The sequence below is a fragment of the Mustelus asterias genome, chromosome 5 (assembly GCF_964213995.1).
Source record: "Mustelus asterias chromosome 5, sMusAst1.hap1.1, whole genome shotgun sequence".
In the NCBI taxonomy this organism is placed as follows: domain Eukaryota; kingdom Metazoa; phylum Chordata; class Chondrichthyes; order Carcharhiniformes; family Triakidae; genus Mustelus; species Mustelus asterias.
Window position 1 is genome coordinate 82932419 of NC_135805.1, and position 21164 is coordinate 82953582.

Below are 21164 nucleotides of genomic sequence, written 5' to 3' on the forward strand. Positions count from 1 at the left end.
TGTGTATCGCTCATTGTGCTAAGCAATTTCTGGACAATATATGTGCATGTTTCAATGTCACCTCCGAACTTTGTTGAATGCTTTGCAAAAATTACATAGATGAAGAACAGGAATTCAAGCACCTGACTCTAGGGTTGCAACAAAATGATCGCAATAAGACACCAGACTTCGACTGATCTGAGGAATCTTTGGACACGCCTCTGAACATTTTACTCTGGTGAAGGCAAAAGTTGTTGCATTCAAATACAGCACTCAATTTGTTCAAATTGTGTGGCTCTTAGTTGTGGACAGATACTGAGTTGGATCATTACAAAAATACTTGTAGATCCTTGCTCAGCAAAATATATCAGTACTTTATATGCTCCAGATTATAGGAGACATCTCACTCATGAATGCCAATAGGGAAGCGGGGTTTGGAGACCAAGTTGATTCAGTGATTGGTGGGTCCGTTTTGGTGCATGCGGGACGTGCCTTTTGGTGATCATAATTTTTTCCCAGATTTTTAAAAATCAAATCTCACCATCTATCCTGATGGGATTCAAACTCAGCTATTAAGACAGCATTACCATGGGACCCTGGATTACTACTAGTGACAATACTTGATTTGATTTATTAACATACAATGAAAAGTATTGTTTCTTACACGCTATACAGACAAAACATACCATTCATAGAGAAGGAAACTAGAAAGCGCAGAATGTAGTGTTATAGTCATAGCTGGGGTGTAGAGAAATATCAACTTAATGCAGGATAATTCCATTCGAGAGTCTGCCAGCAGCAGGGAAGAAGCTGTTCTTGAGTTGGTTGGTATGTGACCTCAGACTTTTGTATCGTTTTCCCGACGGAAGAAGGTGGAAGAGAGAATGTGCAGGGCACTTGGAGGTCCTTAATTATGCTGGCTGCTTTGTCAAGGCAGAGGGAAGTGTAGACAGAGTCAGTGGATGGGAGGCTGGTTTGTATGATGGATTGGGCTACATTCACGACCTTTTGTAGTTCCGTGCGGTTTTGGGCAGAGCAGGAGTCATACCAAGCTGTGATACAACCAGAATACTACTAAGCCACTGGCTCCCCTTTAACAATGGTCATGGTCACCATACTGAGATTAGCTTTCTTAAAGTTCCAGGTTTATTTTATTAATTGAATTCAAATTCCAACTGCTGCTATGGCAAGATTTGAATCTGTATCCCCAGATTAGCCTGAATTACTTGTCCCTCCATTACGTTACCACTATGCTACCATTCCTGCCTAAACGTTTTTTTCAGTTGATCCCCAAGTAAGACTTCAGCAATAAAGTGGATCGGGAAAAGCTTAGACTGAATGTTTACAAGTAATCCAAAGCCAAAAACACTGATGGAAAAGGATATCTGTAAGTGTGCTTTTAATATAATGGGACATATTCAAAAAATATCGTTGTTGCTCTGTGTTAGATTATTTCAAGTCAGAAATTTCTCGAAATGTCTGTGACAAAACCCTGCGTATTCACGATCATGTATTTGTGCAATTTAGCATGGGGGACCTCCACCGATCCATCTAGTAGAACATCATTCTCCGTTGTTTAATAAGAACATTAAGAATTAGGAGCAGGAGTAGGCCATCTGGCCCCTCAAGCCTGCTCTGCCATTCAGTAAGATCATGGCTGATCTTTTCGTGGACTCAGCTCAACTTACCTGCCCGCTCACCATAACCCTTAATTCCTTTACTGTTCAAAAATTTATCTATCCTTGCCTTAAAAACATTCAATGAGGTAGCCTCAACTGCTTCACTGGGCAGGGAATTACACAGATCCACAACTCTTTGTGTGAAGAAGTTCCTCCTCAACTCAATCCTAATCTGCTCCCCCTTATTTTGAGGCCATGCCCCGTAGCTCTAGTTTCACCTGTCAGTGGAAACAACTTCCCTGTTTCTATCTTATCTATTCTCTTCATAATCATATAGGTTACCATAAGATCTCCCCTCATTCTTCTGAATTCCAATGAGTATAGCCTCAGTCTACTCAGTCTCTCCTCATAAGCCAACCCTCTCAAGTCCGGAATCAACCTAGTGAATCTCCTCTGTACCCCCTCCAGTGCCAGTATATCATTTCTCAAGTAAGAATACTAAAACTGCATACAATCCTCTCACCAGCACCTTATACAGCTGCAACAGAACCTCGCAGTTTTTAAACTCCATCCCTCTTGCAATAAAGGACAAAATTCCATTTGCCTTCTTAATTACCTGCTGCACCTGCAAACCAACTTTTTGTGATTCATGCACAAAGACACCCAGGTCCCTCTGCACAGCAGCATGCTGCATTTTTTTAAGCATTTAAATAATCGTCCATTTTGCTGTTATTCCTACCAAAATGGATGACCTCGCATTTACCAACATTGTACTCCATCTGCCAGACCCTTGGCCACTCACTTAGACTATGTATATCCCTGTGCAGACTTTCAGCAACCTCTGCACACTTTGCTCTGCCACTCATCTTAGAGTCATCTGTGAATTTTGACACACTACACTTGGTCCCCAACTACAAATCATTCATGTAAATTGTAAACAATTGCAGTCCCCACACTGATCCCTGAGGCACACCACTAGTCACTGATCACCAACCAGAAAAACACTCATTTACTTCCACTCTTTGCTTTCTGTTAGTTAACCAATCCTCTATCCATGCTAATACATTACCTGTAACACCGTGCACTTTTATCTCATGCAGTAGCCTTTGGTGCGGCACCTTGTCAAATGCCTTCTGGAAATCCAGACACATCACATCCTCCCCATTATCCACTACGCACATAATGTTCTCAAAGAATTCCACCAAATTAGTCAAACATGACCTGGCCTTCATGAACCCATGCCGCGTCTTCCCAAGGCGACAATTTATATCCAGATGTCTCACTATTTCTTCCTTGATGATAGATTCAAGCATTTTCCCTATTACAGAAGTTAAGCTAACCAGCCTATAGTTACCCGCCTTTTGTCTACCTCCTTTTTTAAACAGTGGCGTCACATTTGCTGTTTTCCAATCTGGAGGAGTCTAAAATGTATCAAGATTGGAGCTTCCGAAGTGCATTACTTCAAAGTTCAAATCCTAAACCCAAAATTTTAATAGCAAGCACTACAATAATTTAACATTCGGGTTTTATGTACACAGATTTAGTTACTTTCAAAATAAAAAGGAAATACCATCTATACAAAGATTAAACAAATTTCACATTTTATTAGAATATTACTCAAACCACAGTACAAATCACCCTTTCATAAGTTTAACATACAATTAAGAAATGTTCGGAAAATATTTATTTGACTGTTGAAGCTTTGACAGCAGATCAGCTTAACGTTGTTTTCTTGCAGTACTGACAAACAGGAACTTTACTCCATATATTACTTACGTTCTCATGTGGAATATACAAAGGGTCCATATATACTACAGCAAAATGCTAAGCACAATTTGCATGGGGTGACATTTCTGAAGTTTCCTTTCTATCCATTATTGTAACAGAAAATACTGTTTAAATGGAGTTCACTGTACAGAGCAATGTGAAATGCATGCAGAGCAGAGGTTGTTCCATTTTCAATACTTGGCTGTTGCAAGTCCTTCTTTTTCCAGAAGCAGATCTGCGTACCTTTGCTGGAGTTCCTTCTCTCTCTCCTGTTGTCGCGCAACATCTTCTCTCAAAGACTGAATTTGGAGTTAGGAAAGGATACAGCAAATAAATAAATCAAATGATTTTTTACGAACTGACAAGATTAGAAATTCAATTCATTTGTTCATTTATGGAACAATCCTTTTGAAAGTCAGAAAACATTTATAGAATAAGCTTCACTACAACTTTTAAAATTACCTAGTGAAAGATGGCATAACACAAAATGCTCTGCCAAACTTTCCTAGAGATTTTGGCAGCTGCAGAAAAAATCATTCATATTACTTATGAAAAATGTATCCTATCAACGATAAATAAGTAATAATAGGATTGGGTCCAATTGACTATAAAGTGAGTTGACACAAAAAAATACAAGTGCAGTAGCTGAGCTTTTAATCAAATGTAGCCCAATGAATAATTCTTCAGTAGTAGGTAGGAAATTTCTCTAATTCAGAATTTGTTCTCCAATTCTTTCATATGACTACTGCGCTAAGTGCAACACCATATTTCTTCAGATGGAGGAGGAGTATTCTACCTAATATTGCTAAAGCTGCCAAATTAATTTCTTCAATATTTAAAAAAAATGCAAGATAGAATCTGCAATTATTGTTTTCTACAGTACATGCTTTCTTTCTCTGCCACCATCACCACGCCCCAACTTATCCTTCCAAAGATAGGTTAGTCTGCATGAAATGTAGAGCTGAATACTTCAGGGTGAAAACAGGGGTACCACAATCTAAATTTTACTGATGCTTGTACCTTATGAATGAAACATATTTTCTACTGAGAAGAGGTGAACATGTGTTTTCCAGTTGCTGAATTAACTTTTTTGTTAAAGCTACATATTATGTTTTGCTCTCAGGTTTCAAAACTAATATTTCAACTTGCTATATTACTATTCCATATGAAAATGATCATATCATGAATTTTAAAACATTCCGTTGTGGCAAGTGCTCGATACCGAATTTTAAAAAATCAAAAAAAATCTACTGATTCTGAAAAACTCAAATAAGCAACGATTGTAAAAAAAAATACCTCTTGTCTCCTTGGGATAGCAATATCTTCATGCTTCTTCAATTCTTCAAAGGTACATAATTCCAGGTGTGCCTGCTCAATCTGATCCCAGAGATCGCTCAACTGTTTCATGAGGCCTGTAGCACGTGACTGATATCCTCCAAGCAATATCTTGAGTTTTTTCTCCATTTTTGCTGCCTGTTTTGCTTCTGTGGTCATATGATTTCTGTTGGTCTATAATAAGAAAAATTGTTGCTTACATGACTTTAAAAAGTTGCCCAGCAGTTTTTAGGATTAAATAAAGAGCGGTCATCAGAGATCAACTGCAGCATTACCCCCCCCTCAGAGATCAACTGTAGCATTACCCCCCCCTCAGAGATCAACTGTAGCATTACCCCCCCCACAAACTGTACATGACTTTGCGCTAATTTTGAGATATTTTGGCCTTGCGTTATTCCAAAATAACATCCAAGTTTGGTTTAGTAAACACATATTCAAAGTTCATTTTATCCTTAATCTTTGTCAAAAGACACCTGGTAAGTTCCAGCACAAAGGATTACGAAGATGAAGGCGTGTCAGGCACTTTCCATGTACAAACTTAATACTATTTATGAACAAGGACAGCTAAAACGACAAACGTATTCTGACTGATTCAAAGCAAATCATAGATGCCAATGCAAACTTGGACATTATCAAGTGCACGAGGTTAGAATATGAACAGTGGCGAAATTATTTTAGGGAAGTCTCTTGAGAAATTGGGGCACAGATACAACATCAAAATTCATAAACTGTCTTTTAGCTGATCGACATCCTAATTGAACTTGTTTATGACATTCAATGTTGCAGAAGGTACAGTAGCCTAGTGGTTATGGCACTGGGCTAGCATCATGAAAGTCATGAGTTTAAATCTCGAGGAAAGTTTTCAAATTAGCTTCAATAAATCGGCAGAAGTTATGGGCTCTCACTAGAAAACGGCCACTGTCACAGAAACCTGCTATATTTTCAGCCAAATAAACTTTGACACTCCTATTCTGTCCAGCCTAGATTTGATTAGAGTTGTGCACTATGTAGTTGATGTTTAATGCTCTTAAGGGAACTAGGATGGGCAATAAATACTATATAAGGTTAAAGATTCAAATGCACTTCATAAAGGTAAGAAAATAACTGGAGGTCTTAAAATGAAAGTAGGCAGTTAAGGGGTGATAACCAAAAGTAATATTTAAGAGGAAAATTATCAAGTGAGGAAGAGAGCAGTAATACACCAAAGGTGCTTATGTACAATATTTTAGAGATAACAACATGGCTGAAGATTATGCAGCTAAAAGTAGGGCAGAGATGGGAGACTACAAAAGCAACCGGAATCAGAAAAGCTGAGTGAACAAGAAAGCATTATTTCAATCCAATGACACATTTCCTGTTGATTATGCTTTGCAATCACACCTGATGTGCCCCAAGTCCATATTCATAAGACTGGAGTGAATTCCATATTATGCTGAGAAAATCCAACTTCACTTCTTCATCACCATTCATCTCAAGTAACACTTAGCTATTTATTTGCTTAATCCTAAATTAAGTCCTTGATAGACTAAAATTTCCTTTGGCACAAAATTAGCAAGACTGAAGTTATCACATTTGGTTCTCCTAAACCTTCAAACCTTACCATCCAACTCTCTCCCCATTTTTGGCAATTTCCACAAACAAAGCACAAAGAGTATGCATCTTTATTGTCATGTTTGACTCCAAGGTCAACTTCAACCCTGTAGGTAGCAGTTAATGTTCATGAGGAGAGAAGTGATAAGGGGAATAGGTTTTAATACAGGATAGATATGGGTAACAGGATTTGGACAAGTTCAATTGGTAGAGAGGCTGGCAAGGAAAATTTTGGACCAATCTACTTCGAAGGCAATGTATCATGGATAATTCTTTCAGGTACAATAGTGGGATAGCAAGGTCAACATGGAGTTGGGGTTTTGCAGAGATGGATAAAGGCAGTATTGGTGGCGGCAATAATATGGGGTTTGAAGGGACAGATAGTGGTGGACCATTAATTAACTTGTTAAAATACTATTTTACCCTCAGTTCTAAAAGTGTTCATGTTTATATCTGAAATAATAAATTATATGAAGATTTCTCAATGCACTGGATTTCTGATTAGAATAGATTATGATTACATTAAAATAAACTGATAAAAGGGTCCCTAAATTAACATCTACCCCAATATCTCAAAAGTAACAGATGCATAGAGGTCTACGAATATGTAACTTTTTTAGACAATACAGTGATTTAGTTGATAGGATTTAAAAGGGATCCTTTATTTTGTTTATTTTTATAAATGCATTCATTTTTATATCTCTATCAAATATGCCTATTTTGAAAGAAAATGTTTAATCACCCTGAAGTTAGGTAATTTCATCTGGTAAAACAGCAGTGTAGAAGAAAAGTCTTCAAACAATACCAAGCTGTTCAAATTCCTCTTTTTTCAATATTGTTTAAGTCACACAATATATAGCTGTGCATTACATTTAAGTAGCTGTACAAACCATTACAAAAGAAACAACAGAAGAGGCACATCCATTTCTCCTTGTCATACAAGCTGTACCTGAAAGTTTGAGGCTTTTAAATAAAAATACATTTCCTACCACTGTGCCTAATCAGGAATTGAGCCATTCGCAATTTCACTTGCTTCAAAATGGTTTTTTAAATTTTTTAGTGAAAAGGAGTATGATGGAGGTGGTAAAACTGTCTCAAAATCATTAATTATGTTGGATTTTCAGACTTTATTCCAGCCCACTTCACCAGCTATAATCTTTAGTCACTGTTTTGATTCAAAATGGCAGCCAGAGCTTTGACATTCACAATAATGTAGCTTAGGAGACTGGAATGAGGGAGCTAAAAACATTTACTAGAATTAAATTATGGATAAATATGGGACATTAAAAAACTGACTTTAGTAGTTGTCCTTTACTGCCATGACTATTTCATGTCGTCAACTCACAAAAGGATTAAGTAATGCACACCTTCGATTTGTAGTGTACTGACAAACTTAAAACTTTACTGAAATATGGTCCGCAGCTGTTTTTAATACCAATAGAAGCAGCGTAAATTCTCTGAATGGAACTGCTACTGCCTGATTCTCAGAACTACCCGTGTGAATGATTTCCAACCTACTTCCCACTTTTCCCTGCCAAGATATTTTAAACAAATCCACCCTTTGTGAATAACTTCCTTGATTAACTGAAACTTATCCATACTGATATAAATAAAACATGCTACCCTTGCAATCCTGTTGTGCTTATTTTTTCAACCAAAAATGGAATTTAAAAAAAGAAACATTGCTCCAAATGCTTACTCTGTATTACGATTCTTGCCATTCATTTTTGTTGTAGAACTAATAATTGTACACTATGAAACAGCAAGACTATCCTAAAATAATAGAAAGGGAGGCTGTTAAAACAGATTATAAAATATAACACTTTTTTGCCAGAAATACAAGCCAAATGCCTTGGTGCACATTGAAGGATTCTTGTTGCATGTTGGCTTGCATGATCAGTCCAGCAATGGGTTTAAAAATGCCCTATTGCCAGTTCTACGCTTCAATACTAAAAATTTAAACATTTTGAGTAACTAATATTTAACAACCGAAGCCAAACGAACTAACCCAAATTAAACACATAACTGTGAAGTTTGGTAGGGCAAGAAATTTAGCATTTAGATTCACATTCAGCTTTGTACATTCTAACTAGTTTTTATAAGCAAGGACCAAGCACTAACAATGAAAAAATGCACAAACCTTCATCTGCAGGCAAATCATTATTTTCAACTATCTTATTTATTCTGCACTGGGATAAAGTTCTGGTTTAAAAATAGGGCTTAATCAGAAATAGACCAATGCTGCACCCTTCTGGATAGCTACTGGTAAGTGTAATTCTTGCAAATGTCTAACATCACTTCTTATTCTCAAACATGTTATATTGAAATTTAAACAGTATCTTGTATTTAGATAGGTTATAGTATGTGCACCTCTCACAAAATCATCAGCACTTCCCCACATAGTGAAATTGAAGTAACAAAATTGATTTTACAAGCTTTAACATATTTGGAAAGAATCAAACACGCATTTATATTGTGCCCATCATAATCGCAAGGCATCATAAACAGCTACACAACTTTTGAACCATCTTTGAAATGTAGGCAAAAACAGCTGCCAAGTTGTACAAGGCAAGATCCGACAAACAGAAATTAAAAACACCTAGATAACCATTTGTTGTTATTTTTGGTTGGAAGAATAAATGTTGACCAGGACAGTGGGAGAATTATTCTGCTCTTCGAGTAATGCTATGTAATCTTCAACATTAAAACACGCTGCCTTCAATAATGCAGCATCAATCAGCACTGTATTGTTTGGGTCAGATATGTTAGACATGACAATAAAATAAAGTCTCTTAGTGGACGTAAAAAATGCCATGTTATTACTGAAAAAATCTGATCAAGTTAGGAAATGGATCATAAACTCACGATCTTCAGAGGAAAGTATTGTCTCTAAACCAAGGGGACAATTGGGTCATATTTACGGTCAGCTCTCTACTATCTCTAAAATTCAGTAGTTTACCGTATTCCTGTATTTCAAATGGAACCACCTTTGAGACTAAAAGTGCTGGCATGTTTTAATATAGTTAATGAAAAAGAGTCAGAATTAAATATTGCCAACATCATAGACCAGGAGTGGCTTCCCCTTTCATATTGCTTCTATTTTAAATGTAGTCAATAGAGGGTTTTTGGAGCACATTGCAGTTTCAAAAATTGATTATTATAGGCCTTTTAGTTTTACTAAAAACATTAGTGTGCCATGTCTGAATGTAGTGGACTTGATAGATTAGAGGGTCCGTTCATGTTATTTTTCTTTGGATGGACATCATAATAGTGGGCTTCTCCTGAAAAGGTCAATGTTTTGTGCTATTATAACAGACACTAACCATCTAGAACTACAGTATGCAATAGAAAGTACAACAATTAGTAAAATTGTCTCCAGATGTTATAAAATTTCTTTCAGGTGAGTGAGAGAGATGCTGGTATGATGTGCGGTTCTACATACTGTGTTAGCGAATCCAGCAACTTTACATTGGATTTGTATATTAGAAGGTAGCTTGATCACCTACCAAACTTAATATAAAAACAGCTTTAGACTTTATGAATAACAAGATCTCTATTCTCTTAACAAATACACTGAAAAATACCAAGTGTGAAACTGTGCATACTATGGAAATTGTGCTTCACGCAATATGCATAACCATGTGTACAACATGCACAATGGGAATCACTAAAATACATTATAAGCAATTCTTAAAATAATGATAGGTCAAGGACCAAGGAAAAATAAAAGCAAAATACTGTGGAATAAAAACAAAGGGTTGGAAAAGCTCATTGTTTCTCTATGCACTGTTGCTGCCAAACCCAGAGTTAATGTTGGAGTCCAATATGGACTTTTTAAATTGGAACTGAAGAATCATATTGGGCTCGAAACATTAACTGTTTCTATCCCCATAGATGCTGCCAGGCCTCATGAGTTTTTCCAGCATTTTGGTTTTAATGAAAATAAAATGTTGACCTAGGCACTGACATGATAGAGTGAATTTTTAAACAGATTATACTATGGCAGAGCACATAGCATACAACACAATAAAACATGTTGATAATCTAATTGCCTGCAAATTTTGACTTTCAAATAATGTTAATCACTTGATTCAATTGATAAATGGATGGAATTAACATAATCAGCAGGTGCTCACTAGAATTTAAGAGCAATCGGAAATACTACAGCTGTATTTCACCCTTTGGAGAAGTTTCCCAACCAAACATATTGCAAGCTTAGATCTTCCATTGCCTTCAGTGTACACTCTGTTCAAAAATTTTTTCTAAACCAATACACAGAGGCTCACAGGGGATTAATAAGCAGCTTATATCTTCAGTAAGACAGGCAAATCAGTTAACTCTAAAGGATTCATACATATGCAATCTTCAAAACTGGCTTTTTTTTCAAACAAAATCTCAATCTATGATCTTTCAAAAATAGATTTATAATGCAGTTTTTAGAAAAACTAATGAACCATGCAATTCTGTCATATTAATTATTTATAAAAGTTTAACAAAGGACATGGATCAAAAAAGTTTTAAACTCTTTTTTCTAGAGAATGACTGACCTACATCTTCCCAGCGCTTTAGTTTAAAATAGTGTTCATAAATGTAAAAATAAATTTAATCAAACATTATCATTGTGATGCAGAACTTCAGCCATTGGTTAAATATTTGCTCAGTAAGAAGTCTAACACCAGGTTAAAGTCCAACAGGTTTATTTGGTAGCAAAAGCCACTAGCTTTCGGAACAGGCTGTTCCTTCGTCAGGTGGGTGGGAGTTCTGATCACAAAGAGGGCACAAAGACACAAACTCAATTTACATGAATAATGATTGGAATGCGAATCTCCACAGCTAATCAAGTCTTAAAGGTACAGACAATGTGAGTGGAGGGAGCATTAAGCACAGGTTAAAGAGATGTGTATTGTCTCCAGACAGGACAGCTAGTGAGATTTTGCACATCCAGGCAAGTTGTGGGGGTTACAGATAGTGTGACATGAACCCAATATCCCCGTTGAGGCCATCCTCATGTGTGCGGAACCTGGCTATCAGTCTCTGCTCAGCGACTCTGCGCTGTCGTGCGTTGTGAAGGCTGCCTTGGAGAACACCCACCCGGAGATCAGAGGCCGAACGCCCGTGACCGCTGAAGTGCTCCCCAACAGGAAGAGAACAGTCTTGCCTGGTGATTGTCGAGCGGTGTTCATTCATCTGTTGTCGTAGCGTCTGCATGGTTTCCCCAATGTACCATGCCTCGGGACATCCTTTCCTGCAGCGTATCAGGTAGACAACGTTGGCCGAGTTGCAAGAGTATGTACCGTGTACCTGGTGGATGGTGTTCTCATGTGAGATGATGGCATCCGTATCAATGTTTCGCATTCCAATCATTATTCATGTAAATTGAGTTTGTGTCTTTGTGCCCTCTTTGTGATCAGAACTCCCACCCACCTGACGAAGGAACAGCCTGTTCTGAAAGCTAGTGGCTTTTGCTACCAAATAAACCTGTTGGACTTTAACCTGGTGTTGTTAGACTTCTTACTGTGTTTACCTCAGTCCAACGCCGGCATCTCCACATCATAAATATTTGCTGCCAGAACAAGAAAATTTGTAGTTCAGCTGAGAAAAGTTCTCTTACTAACTGATAAAATACTTCCAAAAAAGCCAAATTTTTAGAAAATTAGAAAACAAACCATCAACAAACTTAAGTGCAATGTTACTTATCCAGAAGAATATATTGTAAGATACTGCATTCTAAATTGGTGTCTTTACATTAGGAACATGGAATTGGGAGCAGAAGTAGACAAATTCAGCCATTCGAGCCTGCTCCACCATTCAATTAGATCATGGCTGAGCTCTCCCTGGTCCCAAATCCACCTCCCTAGCTGTTCCCCATATCCCTTTAACCCATTTTTAAAAATCAGAAATATATCTATCTCCTTCTTGAAACCATTTAATGACTTAGTCTCCACTGCGCTATGGGGCAGCGAGTTACACAAATTCACCACCCTTTGAGAGAAGTAGTTTCTCATCTCAGTTTTACATCTACTCCCTGCCAACCTATACCTGTGACCCTTGTTCTAGAGTGCCCCACAAGGGGAACCATTTGGTCTACATTTACTCTATCAATCCCTTTTATTATTTTCTATATCTTGATTAGATTCCCTCTCATCCTTTTATATTCCAACGGATATAAGCCCAAACTGTTTAATCTCTCCTCAAACGTCAACCCTTTCATTCCTGGAATCAATCTGGTGAACCTCCTCTGAACTGCCTCTAATGCCATCACATCCTTCAAATAAGGAGACCAAAACTGGAGACAATACTCCAGACGCGGTCTCATCAACACACTATACAATTGCAACAACACTTCTCTACTTTTATACTCCAGTCTGTTTGCAATAAATGCTAACATCCCATTTGCCTTTTTCATTACATGCCGTACCTACATACTGACTTTCTGCGATTCATGAGCAGACACCCAGATCCCTCTGCCCAGACGGTTTTTGAATCTGCTTTCCATTTAAGTAATAATTTGCCTATTCTTTCAGCAAAAATGGATAACCTCACACTTATCCACATTGAATTCCATCTGCCAAATTTTCACCCATTCGCCTAGTCTGTCTATATCCATCTGTAAAATCTTTATATCCTCTTCATTGCTGCGCTTTCCCACCTATTCTAGTATCATCCGCAAATTTTGCTATGTTACACTCTGTCCCTGCTTACCTATATAAAGGTAATTTGCCACTGATTCAATGAGAAATTATATGAATGCTAATATTGAAAAGATTTGGGTAACATAAATATTGATTTTTACAATTTTTACTCCAACTTTACAGCACAAACAATTTAAGGCTACCAGGAAATCAGACAGCAACTTCTGGCAAGTGTTCATGCACGGTTAAATACAGTAACAGGAAGTTGCCGACTGAGTTGCCCTGCTCCTGCAGAGGTTTTACTGCAACAACATTTCACCGAGAGAATTGGCATTGAAACACATGCAACAGTGTGAAGTTGCTGTAACCTACTTAATGCAGAGATTTAAATTTTTAAATGGCATGTTAAGTAAATTTTTAATGGCATGTTAAGTCTTAATTTCTGTCAAACAACCTCTCAGGTACTTGAAGAAAATAAGATTTTATTTTTAAAAACATTTTCTTCCCATCTTTTATCTCTCTCGTATCCCATCTTACCCTCTATATTTTGTTTCATGTTGATGATTTATCGTTGAATTAACTATTCAACTTACACTTCCTGGTTTAGATTCAGTCGTTCGTTAATGGTTATTCACCTAATTGGTTAAGGAGATACACAGATGCTTGCCCTGTTCACAGGTCCAGCTCTCTGAGGATGGAACTATGTTGAAACGCCTTTCTAATCACTGCAGTTTACAGTGCAAAATTCCACAGATAGTGGGTCAGTCCAAGTGCAACGAACAGTTAGCTCTGTTCATTCACTCAGATCACAATATCTGGTCTAACATATTTAACATATAATTAATTCTTGGGGCGACACAGTGACAGTGGTTAGCACTGCTGCCCTCACAGTGCTAGGGACCTGGATTCAATTCTGGCCTTGGGTGACTGACTGAGTGGAGTTTGCATGTTCTCCCCATGTCTGCGTGGGTTTCCTCCAGGTGCTCTGGTTCCCTCTCACACTCCAAAGATGTGCAGGTTGCATTGGCCATGCTAAATTTTCCCTTGGTGTACCAAGCTACATAGGTCAGATGGATTAGCCATGGTAAATGTGTGGGGTTACGGGGATAGGATGGGGGAGAAGGCTTGGGCAAGATACTTTGTCAGATAGTCAGAGCAGATTCGATGGGCCAAATGGCCTCCTTTTGCAGGGATTCTATCAAATTAAAAACTCCAACAACAGATGAGAACAACGGCAACAACTCCACTCTTGCAACTAATGTTCATTTCACTGTCTGGGAATCTTATGAAAATAAAAAGATTGAGATGTCCACAATTTTCAAAATGACCATAGCTTTAAGAGATTGTGCGAGCTTGCTTCAAATGGATTTGGAATATAACTGAATAGTACTTGCTCTGTCGACAGTATTTCTAGCTTGATTCCTTTACCACCAGCACATGATCTACCTTGCTGATCAACTATATTTTAATCAGGAGCTTATCCTTAAATAATATTAATTTTGTTACTACTCCCTCTGATGGATATTTATGCAATTGCACCATATAACTTTAAAATCTTCACTTGGTAGAGGACACAACTTCAGTATAGTTGAAAAAATGTTGTTGAAGTTTTTCATCTTGCACTCATCTGGACAGATGCAAGAATGCCAAGTTTCAAACGGAGCAACAATTTGTACTGCATGAGAAAAAGGTAAGTGATTATTTATAAGTGTCACAAGTAGGCTTACATTAACACTGCAATGAAGTTACTGTGACAATCTCAAAGTCGCCACACTCCGGCGCTTGTTCAGGTACACTGAGGGAGAATTTAGCGTGGCCACGGAGGAAGCCCACACAGACATGGGAGAATGTGCAGACTACAGACAGACAGTCACCCAAGCCGAGAATCAAACCTGAGTCCCTGGCGCTGAGGCAGCAGTGCTAACCACTGTGCCACCTTGATGCCCCGGTTAGCAGTGACATTCCAGTGACATTACCACTTGTTCTCCTCCCCCCCCCCCCCCCCCCCCACTCTTTTCCCATAATGTACTGGCACAGCGCAAGTGTCTATGGTTTCCTTCAGTGAAGCTTTAATGAGCAGGTCCGCAATGACAACTAAGTACATAGCCACAGTGTTGCTATCAAATGCAGTTTGCTTATAGTTTTTGCGGATTCTCCATTGTGACTGTTAAAAACATGCTCAGAATTGATTGTAGCAGCTCACAGCCATGTGGCAAACTCACATTTAGTGGCACCAAAATAAGGAAATAAAAACAGAAAATGCTGAATAAACTCAGCAAACCTGGAAACATCTGTGGAGAGAAAGAGAGTTAACTTTTTGGGTCTATAAAACCCTTCCAGTTTCCCTCTGCAGATGCTGCCAGAGCTGCTGAGTTTATCCAGCATTTTCTGCTTTTATTTCAGATTTCCAGCTTTTATAGATAAGGACATAATGCAATATCACCTTTAAGAGTCTTGGACAACTTGTGCATATGTGGTCACAATGAACAGGACGAATTCGCTCACGTATGCCACAAGGCAATTCATTACTCAAACAAGTCTAACAAATGTTGTTGTAACTTGCCTTCAAGCAGGGCTCGGCGGTCAATCTTGGTGGCAAGTACAATAGATATTAATTTGGCCCCATCATTTTGAAGGGCGTGCATTTAGCAATTTTGTCAATTGCCCATAAAGAACTGGAAGTGAGATAACCATCAGTTAATTGTGCTCAGTTTGAAAGATCTAATGGTACTAATCTTGTATCCTCTAAGAAACTGGTTTTAGAGAGGGTTAACTTTGAACCAAAAGAGAGTCCTTCCATCTTATTGCGCAGCAATTAGCTTTCTGGTGAAAACTAACCTCCAACTTCTTTTCCAGTGATTCTATTCGATCTTTCTTGCTAGCCAGATTGGCTCGAGTGTACCTGTTCTGTCCAGGCAGATACAGCACCTGACTGTAACATTCTTCCCACACCTGGTTATATGCATCAATAGGAAGGTCTCCATGCCCCATACCATGTTTGACAACCTCCATCTCCAGCGTCAACAAATCACCTGCCTGAAAAAAATTATACAGTAAATATGTTGCAAACTCTTACAATTAAAGACATTACCACCAAAATTTGGGGGAAAAATAGCTATTTTAGAGACTAAAACATTGCACTGTAGATACTGCATGGGGTGGCATGGTGGCACAGTGATTAGCACTGCTGCTTCACAGCGCCAGGGACCTGGGTTCAATTCCGGCCTCGGGTCACTGTCTGTGTGGGTTCTGCACATTCTCCTAGTGTCTGTGTGGGTTTCCTCCGGGTGCTCTGGTTTCCTCCCACAGTCCAAAGATGTGCAGGTTAGGTTGATTGGCCATGCTAAATTGACTCTAGTGTCAGGGGGATTAGCAGGGTAAATATGTGGGGTTATGGGAATAAGTGCCTGGGTGGGATTGTGGTCGGTGCAGACTCGATTGGCTGAATGGCCTCCTTCTGCACTGTAGGGATTCTGTGATGATAATAGGTGCTACTTCAAATAGCTCCAAACCTGAAACTCTATACTGAGGGGTCCTGAATTGTATTTTTCCTAATATGCCTCGTCATTTCATTCATTAAAATATTAAATAAGCATTTTGAATCAAAAGCCAACAATGCAGAAATACATGAGCTGTTGTCTGCTTCACTGCTTTCAGAGGTGAATCAGGTGAAAATTTGAAAAGAACCTTAATTATTTTGTCACAAGAGCAGGCCTATTTTATTAGTAACTGCTTCTGACTATACAGGTCCATTGATTCATTGCACTAGTCTTGCCAAACTCCATAGAACACGACTACAAACACATTACTGACATCCTGTGGCACAATTAGTGTATTGTAACACAAATTTTTGTTATATGTTCTACTCCAACCTTAAAGCCACAAAGCCAATGGGCGAACCCAAATCCATTCCTTGCTTGCTCCAAAAACCAGATTTGAAATCCAATTAAAACCAATTCACTGTCTCCACAAGGCAGACAAACGAGATCCAAGCTGACAAGATAAGGCATTGCACCCTATCTTAGGCTTGATCTGACACTTGGTCTTAGCCAAAAGGCCGACATTTGCAGTGATCTGAAGCTGCACTTTCCCTACCAAGTGGATTGAAACCAGTGTCATAGTCAATATGGAAGGCACTTTTTATTGAGGGTAGCAGTATAGTAGATTAACAATTTTGACCCACTGTATTTGATCCACTATAATGTCTGATGTCTATTGGCCAGGTGTCACTGCATGTTTTTCCACTGCTGATGTCATTGGTGTAGGCCTGTCAGCCAAATGACTAAAGACAGTATTGGTTTGCACCAGGGTGTGGTAACAACATCACAAACTAGCAATTGCCAGCCATTTGCCTTGCCACTCTCTCTGGCTCGGAGTTATAATGTGCCAGTCACTCTGCCTCTTGCTCCCTGAAACTCAAGGAGCTGTAATTATGCCATTGCCCCGCTCCCTTTGTCAGCTCTTGCTGACCACACCCCCATCCCATTTCTGACCACGTTGTGACATCTCATTTGGACCCTCGCACCCCCTCTCTTGCACCCCTGCTGTCCCCTCTCCTGGGACTTCAAAAGCCACCCTCTCGCTCCCCGAGAGCCTGCCTGAGTCCTCACCACGCCCTCTCCTGAGTACCCATCACTGGGTGAATCATTCTATGATTCACCCAGTCACCTGAGTCTTTGCTGCCCCCTCTCCTGAGCTCTTGCTATCTCCTTTCCCGAGCCTTTGTTATCCCCTTTTCCCAAGTTCATGCTACACAGTGCTCTGATCTTCAGCCTTTGCGAGCTAGAATCTATCATGCTCTCTCTGTCCCCCGGAACTCACTCTCTAACCCAATAGAAATGCTCCTGCAAAAACGGCACAATGCCTGGATTGCAACTTCACGTGTGGGAAGTGCACCTTCAGTGGTTGCCATTTTGATTATAACCTAAAATGTATCCACAGTGCATTATTCCCCAACTCTCCTTTCACTAAAAAAATGTTAATTCGATCAATATTTATATTAGTCAGTCACCTAGGAAAACACATGAAATACTTGTGCCTGACATTTTAGATTTTTTCGTGCAAATTGCTTCATAAAGGAACTTCAAATTTGTGGTAAGGAAACAATGTTTACAACTCTATTTAATCATTTCGTTGCAAGGATTATTTTCTAAATATTATTTATGGCACTTGCTAGACTGGCATATCGTTACCAGTTTAAAGAATTCAAAAATTCAAGGCCCTAAATATTTAATGTGTACAAAGGAACAGTTTTGCTTATTCCAGACACAAGTACACTTTAAACTCTCTGGTTGTTTTGTACCCATGTCTTTTTGATACGACCTAATAAATTGAATGAAGTGGTGAACCACTTATTAGTCTAATTCAAAGCATGTCACATACAATCATATCAATCCAAGCTTTTCATTAACTCAATATTACTTAAGCTATGCATGGTGCTTTTCTGAGAGTTCGGCACTCTCAATACACAGGAGCAAGAATCAAATGTTTACCTAATTTGGTTCAAGAACCCTTTAAAGTGCAATGACAGTCTACGTAGAATCGGAGAGCACAGAACGAAGCCAATCAATCCATCATGACTATGACAGTTCTTTGAAAGAGCAATCGATTAGTTCCACCCCTGCTCTTTCTTCATAGCCCTGCAATTTCCCCCCTTTAGATATTCATCCAATTTTCATTTGAAAGTTATAATTGAATCTGCTCCCAACATACGTTCAGATAAAGCATTCCAAATCACAACTCACTGCATAAAAACATTTCTCATCTCCCCTCTGATTCGTTTTGCTGATCAAATTGCTGGTTACTGTCCCTTATATCATTGGAAACATTTTCTCCCAGGTTACTCCACCAAAACTGCATTAGAGTATTTATCTAACTCCGTTTGAATAGATACCATTGATTTTTTTCTATCAAATTTCCAGGCAAATCGTAGCAACTCAGTATGAAACAAATCTTATCTTGCTTCTGATTCTTTTGCAAATTGCCTGCAACAATTTTTCCTTATTTACTCTATCAAAACCCTTAATGCTTTTGAAAACCTCATCATATCCCACCATAAAATACTCTGCTTGGATAAGAACAACCCAGTCTCTATGCTTAACTGAAGTCCTTCATTCCGGGTAATTCTAGGACATTTCCTCTGCCCTCTCTCCAAGGGATTGATGTGCTCTTTAAAGTCTGGTGTCCAAAACTAGGCACAATATGCCTGCTGAGGCTATACCAGTGGCACAGATTATAGGACCATAGAAAAGTTATGGCACATAAAGAGGCCATTCAGCCCACCATGTCTGCACCAGCCAAAATATAAAAACTAGCTGCCATTTCTAATCTCACCTTTAATGTCTTACAGCTACGGCAATTTAAATTCAGATCCAGGTACCTTTTAAATGAGTTGAGTGTCTCTGCATCTACCACCAAACCTGGCAGCGAATTCCAAACACCCACCACCCTCTGGGCAAAGAGTTTTTTCCCCAAATCCTCTCGGTAATCGTTCTACCAATCACCTTAGATCTGTCTCTCCTGTTAATTGACCTCTCTGCCCCTCATTATTTTGCATACCTCAATTAAGTCACCCCTCAGCCTCCTCAGTCCCAAGGAAAATAACCCCAGCCTATCCAATCTTTCCTCATAGCTGCAACTTTCAAGCCCTGGCAACTTTCTTGTAAATTTCTTCTGCTTTCTCCAGTGCAATTATGTCCTTCTTGAAATGTGGCAAACAGAACTATACACAAAATTCCAGCTGCAGCCTAACCAGAAGTTTATACAGTTCCAGCATTACATCCCTGCTTTTGTATTCAAGTAAAGACTTCAGAATGGAAAGTATACCTTTACTTAAAAAAAAACTTTCAGTACTTAAAACAGGTTTCAAAGTTAGATACAAAAATGATTAGCTTATCAGCACATTTGTCTGTGTTAGCTATGAGAGTTAAACCTCTTTCCATTCTACTATTGTTCCAAGTAGCTTATATTCTGATGGCCAAGCGTCACAGAGGAAATATTAACTCATTTCTGCAGCGTCTTGCAAAATAGGCAACATAAAACTGAAAAAAAATCCATTTGTTTCATCAAATCTAATTCTTCCACACTTAATTTACCGAATAATGAATTCCACCCTATCCATTTAACCGCCTGAGGAAATGTTCTGCATAATTACTTCCTAATTCTTAAAGGTGACTAAGCAACAACTGAGTTTATTCATCCTTTTCCATATCTCTTCTGTTTATCCTGACCTGGTGCCCTCCACTAACACCTATATAACCTCCACTGCTGCCCTTCCCTACATCGTGATGCTGCCCTTCCCTACATCAGCAACACAAATTGTGAACCCAATAATCTTTAATCCCCAAAGCCTGCAGTCTCATTGTCAACCAATCATCTAATTCCTTTCTAAATTTGCTGACTGACCCTCAGATGTCTTTTCTAGAAAATTCACAATTCAGTACAAAAGGTGTCTTCTAATCTTAAGTACCACCTGAGCAGTATTAATTTTAAGCCTGTCTCCACTATTCTGTCCACAGTAAGAAATTGCCTGTCTACATCTCTAATGACCAGTATTTTAACGTCTTGAATCGTGTATCTCATCATTATTTTATCCCCAAAAGAAAAATCAAGCTCTCCATGTTTTTCTCTCAGAATAAAGCACACCAAAACCCTTGGATTATTTTCTTTCCTAGATGCAAAGTTAAAAGAGTCAATTTTTTGTTCCACATCTCTCCACGTTTTATTCACTCAATGAAACGTTCCAGCATCCAACACCGTTAACAATACAAAAATGAACAAACCTTCTTCATGTCTTCTTTACTGATTTTTTCATACCCATTGTGTTCCAGGAAAGCAATATGTTCAACATTACTGGAGCTTGATCCTGCTCCTTTCCCTCTTTTACCAAACTGATCCACATATGGATGATGAAGTGTGTCATAGTGTAGCATAATAATCATTTCTTTCTTCACCATCTCTTCAGCTTTCTGCATCTCAGTCAAAGGTGGTTCAACATTCAGAGGTCGCAAGATGGTCTCATTTACCTAAAATTAAACAATAATGCGGCTTATACACAGCAACTTAAAATTTTGAAAGAACATTTCCATGATTATCTTTGTGATACTTAATCTTAAAAGTTCTGAAAATGTTATTTATAGACTTCATTATGCTGCTATTGCCACCTTTTCATTGTGCAATTCTTCCATTAATAGAAAGTCTTCCTTTCCACTTTCTGTTGGATATAATTTACTGGTTTTCACTT

The 21164-nt window shown here is 38.5% G+C and overlaps 1 protein-coding gene across 1 annotated transcript in view; it reads right to left on the reverse strand.

The window, feature by feature from the left end:
• Positions 1 to 3176: 3176 nt before the first annotated feature.
• The window catches only part of cdc5l (CDC5 cell division cycle 5-like (S. pombe)), a 58607-nt gene continuing 40619 nt past the window's right edge, over positions 3177 to 21164 (reverse strand). Inside the window, exons 13-16 of the mRNA XM_078212926.1 lie at positions 20704 to 20946; positions 15761 to 15958; positions 4662 to 4874; positions 3177 to 3664 (exon numbers count right to left, since the gene is read on the reverse strand). Coding sequence (XP_078069052.1) covers positions 3557 to 3664; positions 4662 to 4874; positions 15761 to 15958; positions 20704 to 20946 — 762 coding nt within the window. The 3' untranslated portion in view covers positions 3177 to 3556. The remainder of the gene's footprint in view (positions 3665 to 4661; positions 4875 to 15760; positions 15959 to 20703; positions 20947 to 21164) is intronic.